Here is a 24,192-nt window from a genome sequence, read left to right as displayed (position 1 = left end):
TCCAACAGCTGAATAGCAACACACTGACCTGGCAACAACCCTGTGATTATGTGGCTAAAACCACTGTGCTCTAGAAGAGGAACATACACATCATACAAATCATACCTCATCTCCTACTAACAAGGCAAGGTATCACATGTGCAAAGCTGAGGGGTAAAACAGACTTCAGTCTTTTACTGTAAAAAAATAAATGGAACAAAACTGACAAAAGACTGGCTATTAATTATTACATGATCCTCCTATAATCTTCTTGAAGCTTTTTATCAGAACTCTGCATGTGCAAAGAAATGAGATTAACTCATGGTTAATGGTAGCTTTTAGATGACTGATAACCTCTTATTGGAAGAACAGATATAAAATTACCAAAAAAATAAAAACAAAAAGAAGACATTGTTAAGGACGAACTATCACTTCAAATCATGCACCCAGCAAAACAGGGAACAAGTTGATATCTATTATTTCCTTACCCTGTATTTTATGTTCTGACAACTAGATTCACCTGCCAATGAAACAAAGGAAAAGTCAGCTTGCCTAACTGCAACACTGATATCTGATGCAGACACTTATGTTGCTGTATATTCATACTATCAGTAGTTGCATGCACCAAAAATAAATTTTAAAAAAACCTAAGAAAATGCAATGAATAACTCAAGCCACAGTGGAACAAGCAAAAGAGCCTTGGTTTTTTGAATGGAGTATTATCTTTTACATAACCAACAAAAATATGTACAATTGCTAATCTATATGAGAGCTGCACAAGTGCATCATGTTATCTGGTAAAGGTGAAATGGTACATCAGCCCATGGAAATGGAGATTTACGGAGGTCCCTGTTACATCTGGGGACACTCTGTGGTTTGCAATATGTGTTTTTATAATTTTCTCCTGTGCAGAGATAACTGGTTAGGAAGGAAGAACACTCAGGGTACTTTTGTGAGCCATACAGGTTTGCCATTATCTTTCAACCTCATCCCAGTCACCTGAAAGGAAACTGATTTTTTTAAAAGATTACTTTTCACAATTCTCCTGAAGTTTTGACATTTTAAACCATTTCCTTTTCATACAGCAACAGAAAAATTCCTCATATGCACTAATAAGGCATATAGGTGCTACCCTACAGACCCTGGCTGCTTTAAAATATCAATTCAAAAAAGCTATATTAAACAGTATTCATTAGTTATTATTTTCCCCTGCATTTGCAATCACTACAGGGACACTGCAACTTTAAAGCTTGATCATTCCAATCCACTAGGAGATATGTTAAAGGCATTAAGACAGCAAGGGAGTTTTATCACAGTTGTGTTGCAAGAGGAACTTCTGAAAACCAAATAACATTTGAGAAAATGGAAGTAGCTCTGCTGTCAATCATCTCTGCTGCCAAAATATATTCCTTTAAGAACTCAGCATCTTTGCTGTTTTAGTCTTAAACAAACTAAATAGAAATTTTTGCCCTGGTCATACAAATTTCTGAAACATATTTTGGAAACTCCCTCCATTACAACCTGCAGTAAAAATAAAGAGAGAGGTTTAAATCACTTGCATGGTTTAAATGGTGGCAAAAAAAGTTAAACGGTCAAATCACTTCACCTACTTAAACTGGGTAATTTTTCGACTAAAAGAAAAAAATACTTCTCAATAAAGCTAGATGAATGCGTCTTTAGAGAGCTTTGATCCAGCCATTTCATACCACATGTTCAATAAGTGTATTAATTTTATCTGTCCTAATAATAGGTTATAATTACTATTATCATCAGCGACAACAGACAGGGCAGTGCTGACCACTCCTTTAAGCACAAACACTTCTGAGTTTCACCCCCAGACTGCGAGTCCCCAGAGTGTTCTGCTCTGGAAGCACACCAGGATAAAACCCAGAACCGAGCCAGCATGAAGTGGAGAACAAGGGGAGCTGGAAGTTCAACTCAATGAAATCTATCAGAAACAAATATGAAAGGCATGAAGTGCCTTTTCCCACTTTTATTTTATTTTCCTAGTCAGAAAGTGCTTCGAAAGTAAATAGAACTTATTTGTATGAGGTCAGTGACAGGAGCTGTATATTTATACCAAAACATTTAGAAAAGAAGACCAAAACTCAAAAGTTGAAACCATAAACTGTGACACGCACATTTATTCACAGTTGACTTTGCAAGTTCCAGTTTGGTTTTTATCAGGACAAAACCTCGTGGTCTCATTTCCTTCAGTTTCCAGTGAACTTCATTATTAAAATATGGGGTTTAAAATAGACCATGACTTCACTCAAAAAACAAAAGTAGCCTTTGTGCAAGGGGAACTATAGTTGTACACTCTGAATGGTGCATAACACCACACAGCTTTAGCAAGAGCATGAGCTAGGCCAATTCTTTTTAATTTTTTACAAGGAATTCTTAATTTTTAATATATGTATATATGCATCCATACGTTATATGTGTACACACATACACCATGACAACCACTCTCTTTAATAACATCAAACTTAAGGAGACACAGTTTACTAGTGTTACAATAATTGCTCATGATTAATTTTATGTACCATCTCTTTAAAAAAATATGAATATAAATCCATCCACAAATAACATCACTGGACAATTTTCTTCCCAAAATCCCTATCACTGTTCGCATAGCAGACAGTGCACAAGGGCAGCACACTGTGCTCAGGTCCGTAATATTCTGAAGCCATCAGTGAGGAGAATGAATCTCTGCAATTAGCTGAATACATGTGTATATATAATGCAGGCAACTTGCTGTCTGCATTTCCTGGGATTTCACAGTTCTTTGGAAGCTCAGGGATGTGGAACACCAGGGCTTGCTCTTGGTGAGAGCACTTTGATAGCAGCTTGTTGGACCAGTGGCTAGTTCTAATTTTATTATTCCTACAAAGGCACCCAACAATCCCAAAGGAAAGCAGAGCCCATCGAGACAGGCACTGTACAAATACTTAGTAAAAACAGGCTTTGTTCACAGTTCAAACAAAGAATTCTTGAAAATGAAAGAAAATTTTAAAAAAAAGGAAAGTGTTGCCAAGGTTTCACAGCAGGAACAGAACTGTAGCATGGACTCCTACCCGGCTCCTGGGACAGGGCTAACTCCCTCCAGCACCAGTGAGTGAGCTGGTAGTATTGTTTCAAACAAAAAGAGCCTTTGTTCTCCCACCCCACAAAGTAAATAACTGAAGTACATGTATTCTTGCTGCACACAACTCCTCCACATGGGAGAGGCAGGGGAATTCTTGTGGGAATCCCCTACTAAAACACTGGCAGAACATCACTGGCACTACAGAAAGCAAATCTGTACATTAGTCATGGCCCAATGCAAACAGAATGTGCAATTCTGCAGGAAAAACAAAAAGTGAAGAAGCACACAGAGACTGAGACCATGCAAAGAAGTTAATACCATAATAGCATTTCATGTAAGAAGCAGTAAAAAGAACAGAGTATTATCCCATATCAATTCAGTTGCACTGAGCAGTAAGTGTATTTGAAAGATATCAGGTTTAAATCAGTTCTTCCAAGCAAAACTTCAAGTTTTTCAAAGATTGTAAATCCTCTTCATGGCATGCTGAAACAGGGTCATCCCACTGATGCTATACAAGTTTAACAGATCAAAGATTTTGTCTTCCACAAGTAGAAGAGCCTTGGATTGATTTTCACAAGCCCCTAAAATATTGTTTTTAAAGACACTTGTTAGCACATGGAAAGACACAGGTGGCTAATATAAGGATTTATATAAATGAACAGAAACTGTATTTCCATAAGGATCCATATATAAGTATGGGACGTCCAAAACAAGGGCCAATTCCCATCCTAATTCCTTAATACAGCAGCCTTAGACAAAAAAAAATATAAGTGGAAGGTTTCATTGAATTAACATCTATTATTCATGACTAAAGGTGACAGAACCCTGCAAAAGAATCATAGAATCATTAAGGCTGGAAAAAAACATGGAAAATTAAGTCCAGCCACCAACCCAGCACCATCATGTTCACCATTAAACCATGTTCTCAAGTGCCATAGCAACATTTTTTGAATGTTTCCAGGGATGGTGACTCTACCACTGCCCTGGGCAGCCTGCCCAATGCTTCACTTTCAGTGAAGGAACTTTTCCCTAACAGCCAATCTAAATATTCCCTGGTGGAGAAGAGGTCATTTCCTGTTGTCCCTCTTCCCTGGGACCAGATCATGATCCCCCTCTGGCTGGCCCCTCCTGCCAGGGAGTTGTGGAGAGATACAAAGTCACCTCTGAGCCTCCTTTCCTCCAGGCTGAGCCTCCTCAGCTCCCTAAGCCACTCCTGGTGTTCCAGACCCTTCCCCAGCTCTGTTCTCTTTCCTGGACACGCTCCAGACCCTCAAGCTCTTTCTTAGCATGAGGGGCCCAAAACTGAACCTCGAATCTGAAGCACAGCCTCATCAGTGCCCAGCACAGGGGAAAAATAGGAGACTTCCCCTCTGAGCTTCTTCTGGGTTCAGTGCACCATCTCCTGCTGCAGCAGGCAGAATGTTACACCACTTTCCTCTACTCAAACATCCAACTGGACCACCAGAGGTCTTTCACTTAGTTTCCAAATTAATTCAGAAACAGCAAAAGTGGTGTTAAGACAAATTACTCTGCAAAAATTTGCACAGTAACAAAGAGCCTGTGATTGTATCAGCAATCTTCACATGGACCATTGCTCTACTTCTGATTTATGAAAAAAGCTTTAATATTCAAAGCTTTATTCTGCAGCTATTGTAATTAGCTCTACATATGCACACTTTCATGAAAAACAAAGCAAAAGTCTTTTTGTTTAATTTTGCCTTTCAATTTATCCTTTGCTGTAAAGAAAAAGGTTACAATTCACTCCATTGCTCATTTTTCTACCAGGCCTAAGAGGTATAAATGGCCTCGTTTCCTTGCCAGGAACCAGCAGCAGCACACTTGCCTAACATGGCAAATCCATGCATCTCGCTCCACATCAAAGGAAAAGTTAAAAGCTTTATAGACACAAATTTAAAAATAAAAAAACCTAACCAACAAAATCCTACTGATTTCAGTATTGCATCGATCCAAAATCAGTGCCTGTATAAGGATCTGCAAAATTCAAATCAACCAAAGCCTGTAGTTTTTAGAGCCTTCATCTTGGATTTTTGAATGTGTTCAATCACAATAATCTTATTATACAAAAGGTGTTTTCCAAAACTTCCCAAAAATCCCAAACCACTTCATGAAGTAACATTTCCACATGAAACAATTATCAATTACACACATTCAAACACTTCCCAGCTGAGATTTTGCAGGTTTTTGCTTAAGGGACCCAGACAAAGAACTACAAATCAAGAGAGTCAGTTCTCTGAATTTTGCCAGCTGCTACTTTGGGCTCTGAGCATGGCAATTTGGAGAGCACTGCTCTATGACCAAAGCCTGGCCTGAGTTGCTCTGGACCCAGAACTAGCTCAGAAATGCAGAAGGAGGATTTACTTTTGCCCTTTGATTTTTCAAATAGCCATGAAACTGCATTCCGGCTTGAGGAACAAGGTTACAATGCACTGGTCTTGCACTAACTTGCCTATTTTATGGCACCCAGGGCTTCTGGTTTGAATGTTATTCTTTTAAGCACAGCCTCTCACACAGGTTTAAATGTTTGGCACAAGACAATCCAAAAAGCTCTTTGCTGTAGCTTGCCACCAGGAGGTGGTGGGGTTTTTTGGGGGTTTTGTTTGTTTGGTTGGTTTGGTTTGGTTTTTTTTAAGTGAAAAAAGTTGATTTTAAGAAGGACAATTTTGTGGACACTTGTAGTAAACCTTTCATAGCGGACAGGATTGCTGGGACTCGTCCTACAAACGCACCACAACACAGCTCCTCCAGAATCCCACAGGCACCCAGGAACTGCATCTGAGGCAGAAATAATCTGCCTGTCACTTATTGAGTTTCAACAGATGTTTAAACAGGACTGAGGTTTATCATCAATAAATCTGTCATGCTCACTTAGCTTTGCTCTAATTAGGGATGCATAAATCTCCCCTTGTTCAATTTCAAATCTCTTCTGAACACAATTTAAAAGCTCAGTTTGTCTCAGTTACGGCTTTTTTTTAAGGGGTTTTGAGACAAAACTGAAGTGGAAGAAAAGAGTTGACTGTGAACATTATAAGAAAAGTTGTGAAAAAGAGCAAAAGTGAAAAATAAAGGATTTGGGGAACAGATGGTAAGGGAAGAGGGAGGGCAGCAAAGAACATGACAAATGCATACCATGGCCTGTAAACTATTTCATCCCAGCTTGGAGTATTTGTAATCAAATACTGTCAATATTACAGTAAAACCTGCAAAGGCGCCAGGGCTCCACCACACAAATGGATATCAAAACTACTCACCTTCTGATGAGTTTAACAGGGTAAGAAACACCCTTCTAAGGGTCTTTGCTCCCACCAGTAACCTTTTATTAAACAAGAGCATAGAATCATGGAAGGGCTCTCAAGGCTCATCTCATCCCATACCCTGCCACGGCCAGGGACACCTTCCACTACCCCAGGTTGCTCCAAGCCCCGCCCTGGCCTTGAACACTCCCAGGCATGGGGAGCATCATCTGTACACACACCTCAAATTTTCCAAGTACCATATGAAAACTTTTTGGAAATAAGCTGTTCTGAATTTTTTTTCTAAATCAACACAGGAATACAGAATTTTTCATGCAGGACCACTTAAGTTTTCATCCTTCAGCATCAAGTGTCATCTGGTGGATTGACACAGAACTGCACCAAAGAACATCTCACAAAAAAATTTACTAGGGAGGAAAAAATAAATGAACTAAACAGAGACAATATTTACCTATGGCCTCAGAGATGCAAAAAACCAGAAGCCCAAACCTCTGCCAGGTGCAGGTATTTAGAATGAGATCAGCCATAAGATTCTTATAACACATCCAGGGATTTGGTGGACTTACCTCTCTGAAATTTGGGAAATGAAAATTTTTTATGACTCACTGTCCGAAAGCTCCTAAAAAGCTGTATGCCTCCAACAAAGACATTGAAAGATCTCAGTCAAATATTAGTTTTATAATCTAATATTAGCTTTCAATCTAATCTGAGATCCATAAGTAACTAACTGAATCTGGAACTGGAGCTTTAAAGGAAAACTGTCACCTTGGGTGAAATGTCAAGCTGTTTTCCCTCATGAAGAAAAAAATTTAAAAAAGGAATACAGAATCAGATGCCTTAATCAAGACCAACAGGGATGCTGCAAACCCTTAAATAAAAAAGCAAATATTTAACTAGAAATCAAACTTCCTATTTCTTTCCGTGCCTTTGGAACATACAATCCTGCATCTCTCAACCAACATTAATCAGCTCTGATATCATGATTTTAAAAAACAGACATCTCCTTTTTTATCCCTAAAGAGAAGTAAGAGACTGAGCAAAGAAAAAAAATGATAGATTACAAGAAACTCCTACTAATGAAGCTCCTGGAAACAAATAATAATAATATTTAAAAAACAAACAAAAATCCCACAAAACACATGAACAAACAAAAAAGAGCCATTGCCAGGATCACCACAAAATTATCTTCTATCAGTTTCAATGCTTCAATTTGAAAAGTAATCCCCCTTTCAATGAACATATTACTTTAAAGACATTGATTTTGAAACATATTTAGCAATCTTGGTAAGCAAACAATGGGGCACACACCTCCAGGAAACACTCCAGTTTATAAGAAGACAATTGTTGATCGCTTATGAAGGAAAAACAGGAGTATCTTCCTGGCCTTTCAAATTATTTCATTGCTTATTGTGGAAGGTCATGGTCATGGCTACTGATGGCACTAAAGCAAGTTTTATTGTTTAAAATCACAGGAAAAGCCTATTGCTAGAGAAGGCAGTCCAGCCTCCACAGCGTGGCTTTATTTGTCAAGGTCCTAGAATGATCTGGACTCAATGGCATTTTAAAGATTGTCTCATTTCAATAAGATGTTCCTGCCCTGGGCAGGGACATCTTCCACTAACCCAGACTGCCCCAAGCCCCATCCAACCTAGCCCTGGACACTTCCAGGGACGGGGCAGTCCCAGCTTCTCTGGGCAACCTGTCCCAGGGCCTCAGCACTCTCATTGCCAAGAATTTCTTCCTAAAATCTAATCTAACCCTGCCCTCTGGCAGTGGGAAACCATCCCCTCCTTGTCCTGTCACTCCAGGCCCTTGTCCGAAGTCCCACTCTAAATCTCTTAGAGGTTCTTTAGGCACTGCAAGGGGCTCTAAGGTCTCCCAAGAACCTTCTCTTCTCCAGGTTGAACACCCCCAGATCTCTCAGCCTAGCTCCAGCCTCAGATGGTACAATCATAGGACTGCACACTAACGCCTCTTGTTATTTCGCATGCTGTAATTAAGTACACAGAGGAATTTAAGCTAGGCCCTAGTGAAGCCAGTCTACTGGCTGGAGTGGTTGGAAGTGCTTTGCACTGTCCTTCAGGCGCTCTCCTGCTGACCTGTGATCTCTCTCCAGGCTCTGGGCACCTCTTGCTGTCACTGTCTTCAAACCAAAAGGAGTGTGATAGACTGAGGTTCTCCTACTTTAGTTTTTGGGTCTAGTGGCTGAGTTCTGTGTTAGACTGGGCTGTTCTGTGTTATGAAGTCTGACTCCATCAACTTCATCATTATCCAAAGTTGATTTGATGAGCAAAGGACACCTTACAGACATAGAATTAACCTGCTCTCTGACACTTCTTCCCTGTGTGGGATCAAAGAGAAGAGCCTTGAGCCTTGGCCTTACCAATTTGAGCCATCAATTTGAGCCTTGAGCCATGGCCCCACCAAGCTGGCTGTCAAACTCCACTGTGCAGGTTTTCCAGGGGCTGACAAGGGATGTGTCACCATCCCCATTTTAGTACTAGCCAGAGAGCTCCTTTGAAGTTATCTCTCATCTCACTTCATACTATTGTGTTTTGGTTTGTAGCCGAGCACAGCCTTGGAGCATATGACCTGCTCTCTCTCAGTGAGTGCATCAAGCACACAATGGCAGCTGACAGGCACGTGGTCTTTCAGGGCCTACCATGAGCTGATCTAATGTAAAAGCCCTTCACACTCACACCCAGGGCAGATGGTGATTCTCAGCACCACGTTCCTTCCACAGATCCAGTTCCATAGGCTGCAGTAACTACTGATGTAGACATAGCAAATACAAGGTGTTGTTCCTTTCTTTGCTATTTTTTACCTCAAAGTAAACACCTTACCTAACCAAAATCTACCACTAAATACTAAAAATCAAGAATACACCCTAAGCAGATCAATGTCAACTATAACTGCTTACTACTCCTGGATCAGAAACGCTAAGAATTGTATTACTCCTCCCTTACAAGCAAAATCTAGTCTTTCCCCAAACCTGACACAAGAGAGAAGGCAATCATAACTCCAGTCTATCCAGGAGAAAATGAGAGCAGACTTCTCAGCAGGAATTTCTAACAGGCAGCACCCACTGCCAAAAGGTTTGTAAAGTCTGTTAATCTCTGCATCCCAAGTCACAGGTGCCACTAATAAAGGCCGATGCTACAGATGAAGCGCAGATCCATCTAGCTGCAAGGGAGACCGTGTATCTGTGCACTCTAGATCAAGTTCAAACCTTAAACGCTATCCAAAACACCACCAGTTCTTCATGCAAAGAACTGTCTTGCTGGTAACACACTCGCCTAGATCCAGCCCAAGCTTTTGGGCAGCCATACAGCTGAACCAGGTCCAACAGGGTTTTCCAGACAGTTCAGATAACCTAATCCTCTTTTTTTACAGACTCCAAATAAAGTTCTCGACTGATCCAAAATGAAGTATGGAAGAGAAAAAAAGCTTCAGGAGGTCAGAGGAAACAAAGCCAGCCCTCTTCTTGACTTTCTCAACTGCTGTCAGAGGTCCAACTGAGCTGACAAAGACCAGAAAGCATTACCTCAAAGCTCAATTCAGAGGTAGCTGATTCAGTCAAATGTAAGCACTGTACTCTAACATCTAAAAGGTCAGTTGTTTCAATTATACAATGTAAGTCAGTACTTGAAACAGGACAAGTTTCTGATTCTCCTGATTAGCAACTGTCAAGCAACCAAGTGCAAAACATGGTCTGCTTAACTGCAGAGAAAGCTAGAACACTAGAGCAGCACTTTACCTCTCCTAGTTCCATAAGCAGTTGTTTTGGGTGAAATCTAAAAGTAGTCCGGGTAGCTAAAGAAGTTAATGCAGTTATTAAAAAAAAAATCACTATACAGCAATATACCATGCATTTACCCCTGGTACTCCAAGGTAAAGATGTGATTTTGCTTTTAGTCCTAGAAGAATAAAAAGCTCCAAAGTCTGCATATATGAGAGGAACCCTCCTCCACAAACTGCAGGGCAGCAACAGTGCCAAAATTCAGTTGTGTTACAGTTCAAGGCACCAGAATGTCTTACCACAGTGCCAAGCAAAGCCACTTCAGTGAGGAATCCTCATGCCCCATTAGGGATTCCAAACCCTGTGTTTATGAGCATGGAAAGAAGCTGAGAGATTTACAAGAATTAGCAGGGTCATTTCTTGAATTTCCTACAACAGCCACTTTTTGCAGTGAAGGAGATCAGTGGTCTTCTGAGGATTCAATCAAATCCCATTTCATCCAATACAAAAAGATGTAACTCCACTACGATACCAGCTTCTAGCTAAAGGAATCGTTTCCGGATATACATCTTACAGATTCCTTAAACACTCATCTTTCTAGTTTTGCCTTTGGTGTTGGTGCCAAGACTGCTGGCTGCCAGCACAATGGCAACTCAGGTTTGTAAAGGGGGAGGGGGGCAGGGGAGCATTCCTGACAATATTAGCAAGTAGGAGTTTCCTGTAACACCAGCAGAGCAGTCACTGGTGTACAGCTCAGAAATGCAGAAAGTTATTTTCTTCTCTCAGACTTGATCAGCCATTGTAAGATGCCAAGACAACCTCTGTTACCACTGTGACTGCCTGCAGGACCCCCAGAACTGCGGCAGAGCCAACAGTTTAGACTATTCCCCAATGAATAAGACCACTGCAAAGCTCCTTTCTTTGGCAGAACCCAAATTCCCCCACTTTTCATCATCCCATTTTTCCCCTGCCCTCCTGTAACCCCCCCTGAGCCACTGATCACTAAACACCTTATATTTACATCAAGAATGACAGATTCTTTTTTTGACTGCTGAATTTTTTCCTAATCTCCCAAAGTGAAAGAAATCTGGTCTTTCCAGATGGACTTATGTACTTTACAAGCTGAAGTACAAAAGGAACTTCTTCAATCAATTTCCACTGTAACAAACACATCCCCTTTGACAAAGAGGAAAATGAAGGGGGAGAAAACAAAATTTTGTTCCTTTTATTTTCCCATTGGAACAGAGGGGTGTAACAGGTAGTAAACATTTTTTTTCTGTCATTTCCTGCTCTTATGGACCAAAGTCTTTCATGCCACATAAACAATCAAACTCCTACCAAGCCTGTAAATAGAGTGGAAAAGATAATGGAAAAAATATTTAGAATAGCCTGCGCTTTTTCCTAATGATGTTGACACGCTGAAGACTATCTTCAATTGTTAAGCACCCCATATCTTAAACTAAAATTACTTTACAATCTGTATCCTCAAATACTTTTTAAAGATAATCTAAGAATATTACCCAACATTTGAATATGGAAAACACTCATAACATGACTTGTAGGAAACTCTACATTTGGTTCAGATCTATGAGCATACTTGGGACCTAAATCTGGGGAAAATAAATACCCATTTTCTTATAAAGCTGAATCTAAGCTAAGCTGCAGGGGAATATACTGAACCCCCATGAACTCAGAAGAAATTTTTTTCCCCCCTAACAAAACACTAGTCAGTATTTTTCCTGAGAGGTCTGCTTAGTATTGCAGACTGTCTACAGCAGAGTATCAGTGCTTGTTTCTGAAGCGTCATCCCAGAAAAACCATGTGTCCTGGTTCCAGCCAGGATGTAGTTAACTTTTACTGTAGAACCCAGAGGTTACTCCATACCACTTCACATCATTTTCCAGGATGGAGGAAGGGGTCCCATTCAGGTGGCACAACATGGCATGGTCAGGTTTTGTAAGGAGTTCCGCATGGTAATGAGCACGTGAATTGTTGGCCTTTTTCCTGTTCATTCTGCCTATTGCTGCCTTTACTGTTAATTTGCTTACCTCATTGCTGTTTTCAGTAAACTGATCTTCTCTCAACTCATGATCTTTATTTGCTGTGCCTCAAATTCTCCTATCCAATGAGCGAGAGAGCAAGTGGAGCATGGTTTGGAGAGTCTTGGTGGGAATACTGGGGAGTACCATTCCCAAATCACGACACCATGAAACTAAGCGTGATGACAAAGGGCAGAAAATATGTCACCACTTATAATATTCTTGGCTACATGACATAAAACTATGGTGTATCCACACTTAAAAACAGTGCAAGCCAACTTTTAGTAAAGGGTTAGCCTGTCTGAACTCAGATAAGGCTTCTTTTCCAGTGGAAAATCCATCCAAGGATCCAATAATATATAATCCAAATTAAAGCTGACCTCATACTGCCAAGGATCTGCTGTTTGCCTTCACTGGGATGAAGCTATTCCACCATGTATACAACACATGATGTTATTTTTGAAGGTCTTCTTAAGAAACAAACACACTCAAAAAACCTCAAACAAACAAAACCAAATTAAACAAATTAAACAAAATTAATTAAACAAAACCAACAATTAAACAAAATTAAACAAAACAAACAAAAGAAAAACCCCAAATAAAAAAATCAAACAAAAGCAACCACAACATCCCTCCTCCCACAAAAAAAAACCCTCACAAATCCCCCACATAAAACAAGAAAAACACCCCCAAAACAGCACTTGCAACAAAGATTTCGGTATCTTTGAAGAAGACCTTGCCAGATATTCTGCAATATTTTTAGAAACGAAGGCACGTGTCATTTAGCCATCTTTAATGCATTTCAAAAGATAGATCAATACACTGATTTACTAATCAAATGGATATTAGATTAAGTCTCATTATTTTCCCCACTACCTAGTGAAATAAAAAACCAGCTTTTAGTGCCGAGCACCTCCTCAGTAGGTGCCTCGAGGATTCCCTGTGGGATGCATGGTACGACGGACTGACAACGGTGATGGATTTTGTTATTTATACATAACCACACCCAGAATTCTTCCAGCTACACCAAGAGATTACATGCTCAAAGGTCTCACTTAATATGTAAGATCGCTTCTTCCATCACAAGATAGAGGAACATAAATTCAGTGGGGGGTGGGGATTAAATTAAATAAAAAAATCAGGGAAACAGCAGCACAGAGTTTTCATAACTCCACAAACACAATCTATCTAAGCCTCAATGTTTTGGATATAAAACTAAAAGTTTTAGAGGGCTGAAAGCAATGCACAAAGATGGGCATTTTTGCAACCTAGTCTCCAGAAGGATCTGAAGATCAAGGCTAAGTTCAGCTCAAACTGCACTAACTCAGGGTTTATTAATTTTTATTAGTCAGCCAAGCAGATGTCACAACAGAAACATCTTGGAAAAAGATGTCATTAGGAATATCCTGGAGCTTCCACAGAACTGGAATATGTCAGAGGGAAGAGACCAAGAAAGTTGGAAATGCGGGGGGAAAAAAAAAAGTAGCGGTAGGTTAATGCTGAGCCACATCAGTAGTACTCAAGGATTCCTCAGGCACTGTGAAGTGGGACAAACAGATGACCAGGACTCAACAGGAGTTTGATGTTCATCCAATAAAGCTGATGGAACAGGTCAGGAAACAGGAGACGGGATACTCTAATGTGTTTAGCAGATTTGGAATATACTCTTAGCAGCCAATACCTTTGAGGTTGGGAGACTCAAGTAATGTAGGGGCAAAAGCAGATGTAGGGGAATCAAACAGCCAAATTTAAAACCTGTGTTCTCACAGTTTGAGATTTTTAAGAGCATTTCACCAAGCCTCTCCCAGATTACAGGCACCACCTATGACTTCTGGGTTTCTAAGTCTCCATGGAAGAGAGGAGAAACCACCACCCTACAGAAGCTCTGCTGGCATCAAAAATCATTCAGCAAGATCCTGCTCAACTCTCCATGGTGGAACCTAATCCAAAAGGAGGGAGGAGAGAAAAGGGAGCAATAAAACAGCACACACTGTGCAGTTGGAGGCAACTCACCTGAGAGTTCCTTACAGCTTTGAATGAATCAGCTCAAACTAAAATGCAATGCTTTGCAAGAGGAGTGGAGTAGAACATCCATCCTCCTGATATATTGTCATGACACAACATTTTCACACTTCAAACATACAAGTAAAACTGTGTCAAACTCTATACAGTTTCTGAACAACTAAAAATTCTGTTACCAGCCATAAAAAAATTTCAACTTCTATGAATTCTGAGAGTTGATGAACCCTCCAGCTTTAAGACACAATGTAATTTTTAAACAATTGAGTGTAGGGGGAAGAAAAGAAATAACAAAACCACCTCTTGCTGCCAGCTATTCCATAACCACTTGCTACAAAGGTTTTCGGTTTGTGGCCAGAACCCCAAAGTAGATGGACAAGTAACACAGCAGCTCTCCTGTCCTCAAAATTTGCTTCAGCAGGTTCTTTGCCCTAAGAAGAGGATTAGCAATTTTTAAAATAACTTTTGGCACTTGCATGGTCTGGGAAATACCAACAAAACACCAGACTATCCTTTCAAGTGAATAAGAAAAGCATCTGTTCTGCATTCCAAGTGAAGCAACCTTTTTGACTGCAGAACCATCAAGATCAAGCAGCTGTAATTCCAACCAAAGACCCAGTTCCAACAACTACACACAGTATGGACAAAACAGGATTTTTAAAAATTATTCTTTTTATTTTACTATTTTGAGGAAATCTTACTCTCCCCTAGCTGTGAACACTTGCACTTCCATCAGTAAATTAGGAAAGGCAAAGCAAGGCGTGTATTTGCAAAAGATGAAAAAAATTTAGAAAATGCATTTCTTAACTGTGCAATAATTAGAAAGGGACTTCTTCCCTGAATGGGGATATTTGGCTCTGCATTTCTACAGCCAAGAAACAGACTGTAAGAATTTCAATAGCAATTAGTAAAACAGATCTGAGAGAGCTCAGCAGGCAGCACTGTTTGTTCCTCCATGGGAAACTTCACTCTGCATGAATGACTCCCACAGCCAGTGAGAGCGACACACAGAGGTGGAACACCTGGCCCCAACAGGAAATTGGAATGGCGAAGGTTTTCCTCCAGGCAAAATTCATCTACGTCCAGTCAGGGGCTTTGCAGATATTCAACAAACAAGGAAAAAATGAGGAAAAAAATTAAATAGAAAAACCATATCTGTTACTTCAATACAAACCCCTAAGAATTCCAAGATGCAGCTGTACACTACTACAGCCTGGGGGCTGGGCCTTAATCACTATCAGTTTTTTAGGTTCAGCCACAGCTTCAGTACAACCATGTCAACCAACAACACAGTTTTATCTATGGGGGCACAATCCCCTTTCCCAACCAGTTTAAGAGAGAATACAATGCCCAGCCTGCACTGGGTTATGTGTTCAGTATCCCATGCAGGGGCACACACCCCTGCTCTCCTGGCAGCTCACCAGGAGCAGCACGGAGCTGCAGTGGGTTGACCCAAGGGCCAGACCACTACCAAATCCCTGGGGCTCCAAACACATCTCCACAGGTATGACCAAGGTGGGCTTGTGTAAGGAAGCTCTATCCCCCACTGGGAGCCTCCATGAGGAACCTTGCATATTTCTCCCCTAAAGGGTGTGAGAACTGAGTACACTCTCATCCCCCTGTCTTTCCCAGAAACACTGCAGCCAGCACTGTGCATGACGCTCAATTGTAACAGCAAAATCGAGGGAAAAAAACCAAACCCACGGGAAGCTGAGATCTGGTGGTATTTTCATTCATTGGTCTCCAGAGAGATCACTCCTTCCTTTACTGTATTTGTTCAGCTCTCTGTTGGTGTTACCCTGGAGAACTTTTCCCTTACTTCTGCAGTGCCCACAGGTTAATCTCCCAGAGTGTTTTGTACAGGTTTCCTCTTTTACAAATTTCAGATTACTTACTAATTTTGACTTTAAAACTCTCTTTCTTCAAAACCTCTTCCTATGCCCTTACCACATTTTTTGCACTGTACTCATTTTTTCCTTTTTTTCTATCTCAGTCTTCTATTCTACTACTTCATTCCCTTCAGTTTTTACACAAACATTTTTATTCATCTTTTCACAGCTGTGGGTGAAATTCAAATCACAAGCCCCCATCAAAACACATAGGGCCAGTGGCAGAAAATACAGTATCTCTGTAGATCTCATTCTGAATGTGACAACCAAATTACCATTAGCAGGTGATTTATATCAAACATGGTAAACCCATGTTTGAAGGCTTCTTTGGTCTTCCCTTCACAGTTCCTTGCCCCAGTGTTTGGTACATTAACTTCCACCCTGTTCCAGCCTCAAGGCCCAAAATGATTACTGTAGTAAGAATCTCGTGAATGTAAATATTTGCTCAGGATTAAGTTACCAAGAGAGAATTTCTGCTCAGAGCCTGCAAGCCCAAAAAGAAAGAATTAAAAGAGGCCAAGAGTTTCAGAAAACTAGAGCCCAGTGTTAAATTCCTTCATTATAGTCAGACACCTGCCTGCTTTTCAGAAGTATGAAACAAAGAGGAAAAACCTCTGACATCCAGGTGATATTTAGATGTCACCCTGTCTTTCAAAAAACACTGGGACTACTGGGTTCTTTGGACTTTTCGAAATTAGATTCTTTAATATCAAGACTGTTATCCTCCAAGAATCTCCATGCAGATTGGCATGATGCCATGTACAGATGCGTATGCTGCTTGCACACACTGTATCCCAATGCTCCATCCCAAGGATAAAGGTTGGGCTTCCCATAACAGGCTGACATCTAACCAGTGTCAACTTTGGACTCTGTGTTAGTGTTTTAGCCATTCACATTAATTAACCAGCTCAATGAGTATCAGAAATTAACCATAAAGGTACTACACTTTTAGCAATGGTTCCATATACTTCAGTGGAGATTATTCAAAGCACTTGAAGAGAGAAAAATGGCAAATACCATGTATAAGTGACTTAGTCATGATCCATAGTCCAGCATAAAAATGCTCTCCCCTTGAATATTCCTTGAAAAAAAGAATTTCTATGAAGCAGCATCAAGTTAGATGAATAAAGAAGAAACAAAGAACTAGAACTTCAGAAGGGGATATTTCAGGATTTTAAAATGCAATTACAGTAAAGTAACTGCTCATGGCCATGCTGAAATGCATGAGGACCTACATTTCAGAGCTCCTCACCTCCCACAGCAATGGCCAGTGGCCTGCCCTGTCCCTGTTGATACCTTAAAGGTTCTGTCATCCCAAATGATGCATTTTTCCTATGACTAACAACAGATTTGAAGACCATTGATTCTACACAACTATTCATGGCTCAATGACTGCTTCTGACCCAACCTCAAGAGTGCCCTCTGAACAGCTATCAATACTGCCTGCACATTTCAATGTACTCTAGAGGTCTACAAAATTTTAAAGTTTAGAAATTATTATTCTTGCCTTTAGTGACTCTAAGCTGCCTAGAAAGTCACCAGCATTTAAGACATCAAAGTTGGTAACATGACATATTTCTTCAAGACACAAAACATCCTTCTCAGGCTATTGGTGCCCAACACAATAGCACCAGAGAGGGACCAACAATGCCTCTTGGGCATGCCATGTGACAGTAAAGCCAGATTTACTAGCCCTACCACTAAAACACATTATGTCATTCAGCCAGTACCAAGCTTCTTAATAAATGAGAAAAATCCCACTTAAGCACTCCTGCAACTTTTTTATGCTGATGGTTAACTGTGAAAGAGCTGTTTGTTTTTAGAGTTCATAACCACAGAATAAAATATACTAAGAGGGAGAGAAGAAAGACTAAGGGACAAAAGTATTGTGCCCATATCTGAAAGGTCATTTAAATGGCCTGGCTTCAAGGTAGGAATTTCATCCCTTTGTTAATGGAGAGACTATAGATGAGGACTTGATGAACTCACTTTGCTGAGCCCCTCAAGGATCCTGGAGGGAGTCCTGCGTGACATGACTGAGAGTTTGCTATGTCAACAATGCTATGCTATCTGCTATGCTATCTTCTCAGCCTTCCACCTCAATTCTTCACCTAGCCCTCTCACAGCAGTTAAATCATTGGCTTTCTGTCCCACACAAGGGGCTTAACCCCAGGCAAATAGCAAGAGAAGCGCAACCTAGAAAACAAGAAAGCAGGTAATACCAATAAATTCTTTCACAGAAAGACAAAAATAGCAACAAAAGTCAGTAAAACCAGAAGAAAAGGCAGGGAGAACAGCATTTTGTCAGGTAGTGGTCAGGGACCACAGAGGCAACGTGCTTTAAATAATGTCACTTAAACTCAGCAAGTTAACCAGGAGAAGCCAGACAACTGCAGGCCTGAGTATTTCTCATAGAGACAACTGCAGGCCTGAGTATTTCTCATAGAAGGACATGGTGACCACTGCCAGAAAACCAACAGCCACACCACCAAGGGAGCAGAGATGAGCCTGAGGCTGTCACTCCAGTTGGCATCACTGGTGGGGACATCACGCACCAGCACATCACCTCTGTGCAGGCAGGCACAGCACTCACCTGGCACCCTGGTAAAGCACCCGGTATTGTAGTATCAGGAACTCCTAACAACAGGCAGCACAGGCAGAATGAACAGCCACAAACTGTGAAATAAAACCCAAAGATCCATAAAATTTTAAGATACTGCAAAGAGTAAAATGCAAATCTAGTCATAATAACCCTTGCCTTTAGGAGCTGGCTGGGAATGGGAGGGGGGAGAGTAGAGGGAGAGGAAAAATAGTTCCCCTGGAAGCACTTTCCAGCGTACCTCACTATTGTTCCACCAACAAAGGCGTCTCAAATTTCACCACTCATAACCTCCAAACCAGCTAGAGTTCTGTGCTGTGACTTGACTGCTTCCCAAATGTCTAGAGAATGCAACACTGAGCTGCAGACATCTATTTTCAATTTCACATGGATTTTCACCATGGAGGTCTGGGGTCCTGTGCTCAGGGGTGCCAGGCTCAGTTCTCAATGGGGTGTTCAAAGGGGTTGGCAGAGGACAAAAAGAATGAGAGTTCTGAGAGCTGATGACAGGCATACAGCATGGCTCCAGAGCTGTCACATCATGGAAGGGAGTTAAACAATACTCTCTCTTATTTTCCTTCTCTTTCTCACTCATGTCCAGGTCCATCTTAGCTCAGGCTATGTCATGTACTCTATTCCCACATCTGAGAAATACATGAAGTCACATTATTTTTAACTTAAAAGGAACTTTCAGCTAGTTCAGAGAATCTGGAACAAGAGACATTTTCAAAAGAGTACCAATATTCATCATTATGTAAGAATCGCAAGTCATTGTCTGTCTCTCGAGTGAAACATCAAATTTCACATTAAAATTTGATAATGCCAATACAAATGGATACCACAGTAGTTATTACTACTTTTAATCTGCCACTGTTCACTCAACTCAAGTTAACATCTACACAATCAATCGCTTAAATGTCTAATGCAACATCTGTATCCAGGGAGCTAGAAATATTCCTTACTTAGGTTTTACTAGTCACCTCTTTTAGTTCTAAATTGAGTTTTCAGTAAATGAAAAATTTAAATTTAAAAATTAAAATATAAAAACTAAAATGCAAATTTTAACAAAACTGTTTGAAGAAGAAAATTAATTTTACTCAAAAGCATTTCACAAGTTCATAGCTTTAGTAGAAACCAGTGCACAGTCAGAGGAATTAAAGCATTAATTACATTGTTGCTGCATGTACATTCTCTGCCCTTTCAATTCTCACACAGACCACTGGGTCACACTCACCGACCAAAGCAGGACCATTATTGATCCCAAATAATGTTATCAAGATCCCTAAAAAAAAAAGGACCAAACAATCTGGAAAAAAACCCATGCATCCATAGTTATTGAGCTTGGTCAGCAGGAAAAGACATGCTTCAGTCAGGAACATTCAGTGTTCTTTGAGCTTACAGACATGGGAAGACAAAGCTGTTCCCAAAACCTCCTGCAGAAGTTAGCTGTACATTTTTCATTGTAAACCAGTACGAAACAGTTGATCTTTAGGTCATATTTCAGAGGGCAGTACTGCCTACATCACTCCATGTCACATAACTTGTTTGAGAAAAAAACTTTCTCAAAACCAAACATGTTGAACCTGATCAGAGAACTGAGAGTATAAAACTATTGGAATACTTTGGAAAATCCAGCCACAAAAACTGCCTTGGAAACACTGCAGTGCAAACAATGCACAAGTGAAAAATCATCAACTGGTATTCTGACTTCCCAAGTCTGCCGCTCCTGGTGCCAAAAGGTTTCAACATCCCACTTCCACCACTACTGACCTTCCTCAATCTGGATCACACTACAGAAGCTCATCCCACAAAAAAAGCCACGAAGACCAACATCAGTATGATTCCACTGTTTTTATTGTTTTGAATATAATATTCTCTCTTGCTTCTCTGAGACACTCCAAGACCAAATACACTCTGCAGTCCCAGCCTTGTCCTACATTATCACCTCAGCCAACATTGTGAGTTGGGGAGACACCCACAAGAATTACATTGGTCAGTTTTTCTGCAGCATTAGTACAGTACACTAGATTTCCTTAAGGAAAGGGCAACCTAGTATCAACCCTACCTTTCTTCCCTGCCTCTGTGGAAGATACCTGACAGGCCTTAGATCTGTACACTCAGCAAGAGGCAGTGGTCCTCTGGAAAGTCCCGCCTTCACTTCCAGCAAGTTTTAGACATATATTTAAATGCAAGAAGCTGCGCCAAATGAGACTGGACAATAGCAATTCCAGCTCCATTCAAAAACTATTCCAGACAGGACTACGTACAGCTCACTGAAGAGCATCAACCACACTCAAGAAAATAACACACGCATACAGAGGGTCACATATTGCACTGATCTACAAGCAACTGACCTTGCAATTATGTATTGCTTGTATTGCAGTCTACAAGCAACTGATACAAGAACCCCGGCTCCTTCACTGACAGAACAGGAGGCTGCTGACATGGACATTTCAGTTACTGCAGGCTCCAACCCATATGGGAGAACAAGCCTCTAAAAATTAATGTACTGAAGATTGGTACCCAAGGAATTCAGGAGATGCCAGAAGTCAGATTGCTTGAATACCTCTGGATCCAGGGAAGGTGGGGAACTTCAGCAGCTCTGCAGTTCACCATAATCTTTCCTAGGTTGATCCAGCTTTTACCTACCTAAGATGCAGGGCAGAACATTTTCACTTTTTAAAAATAAGAATTTATTTCTTTAAAAGGAGTTCCTTCAAACTCAATCTCATTTTTATAATTTTTCTTTAGTATTATTAAGGTAGGAACACATACAATACAGAGAACTGGGTCACAAGCAAGCTAAATCAGGAATAACTCAGCTTCCATATTTTCAAGGGATATTATAAACACAGCCCTGCTAGATGTAGCATGAACACTAAAACACATCCTCCTAGCATTGTGAAAAACAGCTTTCTATGAAACAGAAACAACTTCTAAAGTATGCAAGAATACTTTCATCAACGTATTGGCCGCCATACATAACCCCTTTCCATTCTGCAGGCTTCTCAACAAAACCAATTCCGGTCATTAACAATTGCCAATAGTCTCTCCTATTCCTTGGTGCCACTGCGTATCAGGCACTGCAAGTTTTTTTATATTGCAGAGCTATATTCCTTTGTATTAAAATTCTCTAAAGCTTACAATGGAACTAAGGTAGTATGCCGTATACTCCTTTAACATAGTTAAACCATTCTTAATATTTTGAATGGAAAATGTGACACAGGTACTGAGGTTTAAAAACCAGCTACGATGCATGCAGCCAGTTTTCTAAACGTGAATCTCACAAGGGATTTTAGGGCTTTTTTTCCCCCCCTTCCTTTCTTTTTTTTTTTATTTTTTTTTCCCACAAGAATGCTGGTTTTACAGAGACAGACAGCTAAACATAGCAGACCATCACGGTTCAGAGATTTCCAATTTGCAATTGGAAATGGTTTACGTTTAGAGTACTAACAGTTCCAAAAGGTTTTTAAAATGGAGAGGGGGGGGAAAAACCTCAGCATTTCGTAAGTGCCTAAATATGGATTGGCAGGAAATAAATTTAATCTATACAGTTAATAGCAGTCTTAGTGAAATGAATGTTTAACAGAACTGATTTTGTGTGGTTTCAGGAGAACTAAAAATACACAACGCAGTGCTGCATTTACTCAAACATGGATTCCCTGGCCATTGTGAGCCGCATAGGGACGCCGGGTCCAGGGTGTGTGTGCGGCGGCAGCTCGGGGCGAGCCCGCAGCTGGCGCTTGGGAGGCCGCGAGTAGCGCAGCCAGTGCCGCTGCGGGTCCAGCCTGGGGACGGCGGGCCGGCCCTGCGGGCAATGGGTTTGCATCAGAACCGCGCCAGCCGTTCACCGGGGCAGAGAACGAAAATAATCAATTAAAGAAAGAAAGTTAGTTGAGCGCGCCCCCGGGTCCGTGCGGGCTGCTCCGCTGGGCCCCCGCCTTCCCCCGGCGGAGCGGCCCGACCCCCGGGCGGAGCGGGGCCCCGGCGCCAGCAGAGCCGGCGGGACCGCGCGGGGCGCGCCCGCCCGCCGGCCCAGCGAGGGGAGGGGAGGGCAGGACAGGGCAGACGGCGGCGGGGGCCCGCACACCTGGAGCAGGGCCGGCCCGGGAACCAGCCTCTCCCCACGCCGCAGAGACCCGCGGCCCGCCGGGACCCCTGCGCCGCCTCTCTCCCGGCCCGATTCCCCGCGGCCGCCGCAGCCTCCACCGAGAACTCGGCGGGCCAGCGCGGGGCTCCCTCGGGATCGCAGCCGGGGCGCGGGGGCTGGGCGTAGCCTTACCCTCTGGCTCCATCTGCTCCCGCCGCTGCGCTCCGGCGCTCCCCGAGCCGCTGCGCGCTGAGCTGGGCCGGGCGGTTACAAAGGCGGCCGCCGGGCGAGGGGGGTGGGTTTCCTCTCCCTCCCACTGCAGCTGCATCGCGCCATGAGGCGCCGCCAGCGGGACGCGGCGCCCCTGAAGGCGGCGGAGGCGGGATGCGCCCGCGCCCCCGCCCCGGCCCCGGCCCCCGGCCCCCGGCCCCGGCCCAGGCGGCAGCGGGACACGCCGCCGCGGCCGCCGGGGGCCCAGGTGCTGCTCCCGGCCTGGGGGCAGCGGCTGGGAAAGGACGCACTCGCGCGGCTGGCCCCTCCCTAGGGCCGGGAGCGGGGCCGAAGGGGAGGAGAACACCCTTTCCTGCCCCCTTCCCGCCTGGCCTTGGGGAAGTAGCGCCAGCCGCTTGCGTGGCCCCTGGGCAGCGCCACCAGGAGCTCCCGCTGAGCCAGACCCGTCCTGGGATAACCGAGGACATTCCGCTCCTCCCAAGTGAACCGGTGGGCTCCGGGACGCAGCTGCAGGGAGCAAGGGGTGCCCAAGGTCCTCACCATTCGCATGCCACAGAGGTGTTTATGAGTCCATTCGGTAAGAAAAAGGACGAACCCAGGGCGAAGCTCAAAATCATATCACTAGCAATAGGAAGGGAAACCTAAGGGCTACAGGCTCTACACCGGCTGTTGCCCTTGCAGCCAAAAGCTTCTCAGTGCAGCTGAAGGGGGCGGCTGTGCCACACATGCCGAGGCCCAGGAGACCCTGAGCATGGCTTCTCTAACTGACCTGTTCTTCCATGTACAGGTCAGAGAACAACTGAGATATGAATTCTGTTTGAGGGACCAAACCCTGCCAGCCTCTTCCCACCTTCCAGAACCATTCCAAGAAATAAGAGCTTCTTAAATACTCAGTCCCGAAGGCCCACCTGACTCACTACTCTCTACCTGGACAGGGAGTAGGACGCTGTAGGTAGGAGGGAATGCAGCTGAGTTGGAGAGTGGTGCTCTCTTTATTAGCCCTGGTGAAGTACTCCTTCCACAGAGGTAAAACCCTGCCTCTTCAGGTGAGGCACATATTTAAAGGAGAGCTTTGGCAATCTATCTCTGAAAGCACAAAGACATGAAAAATGGTCTTCACAAAGGCATTTACCTTCAGGAAAAAAAAAAAAAAAAAAAAAAAAAGTCATCTGTGTTGGGCTTTAGTCTATTTTTTATTACCCAGTAGTTAGTCACTGCTCTTTACCTTCCCCCTGAAATATCCAATG

The 24,192-nt window shown here is 42.4% G+C and overlaps 1 protein-coding gene across 4 annotated transcripts in view; it reads right to left on the bottom strand.

The window, feature by feature from the left end:
- FGD3 (FYVE, RhoGEF and PH domain containing 3) overlaps positions 1–23,504 on the bottom strand; it is an 82,582-nt gene extending 59,078 nt beyond the window's left edge. Inside the window, exon 1 of one of the 4 annotated variants that reach the window (XM_063411239.1) lies at positions 22,907–23,504. In XM_063411239.1, the coding sequence (XP_063267309.1) occupies positions 22,907–23,042 (136 nt within the window). In that variant the 5' untranslated portion in view covers positions 23,043–23,504. The remainder of the gene's footprint in view (positions 1–22,906) is intronic. The other 3 variants (XM_063411236.1, XM_063411238.1, XM_063411237.1) reach the window with 3 other exon arrangements.
- Between the last annotated feature and the right edge of the window lie 688 nt (positions 23,505–24,192).

Source organism: Prinia subflava, chromosome 14 (assembly GCF_021018805.1).
Source record: "Prinia subflava isolate CZ2003 ecotype Zambia chromosome 14, Cam_Psub_1.2, whole genome shotgun sequence".
Taxonomy (NCBI): Eukaryota; Metazoa; Chordata; class Aves; order Passeriformes; family Cisticolidae; genus Prinia; species Prinia subflava.
The sequence above is the reverse complement of the archived record's forward strand: the minus strand, read 5'-3'. Positions and strand labels throughout refer to the sequence as shown.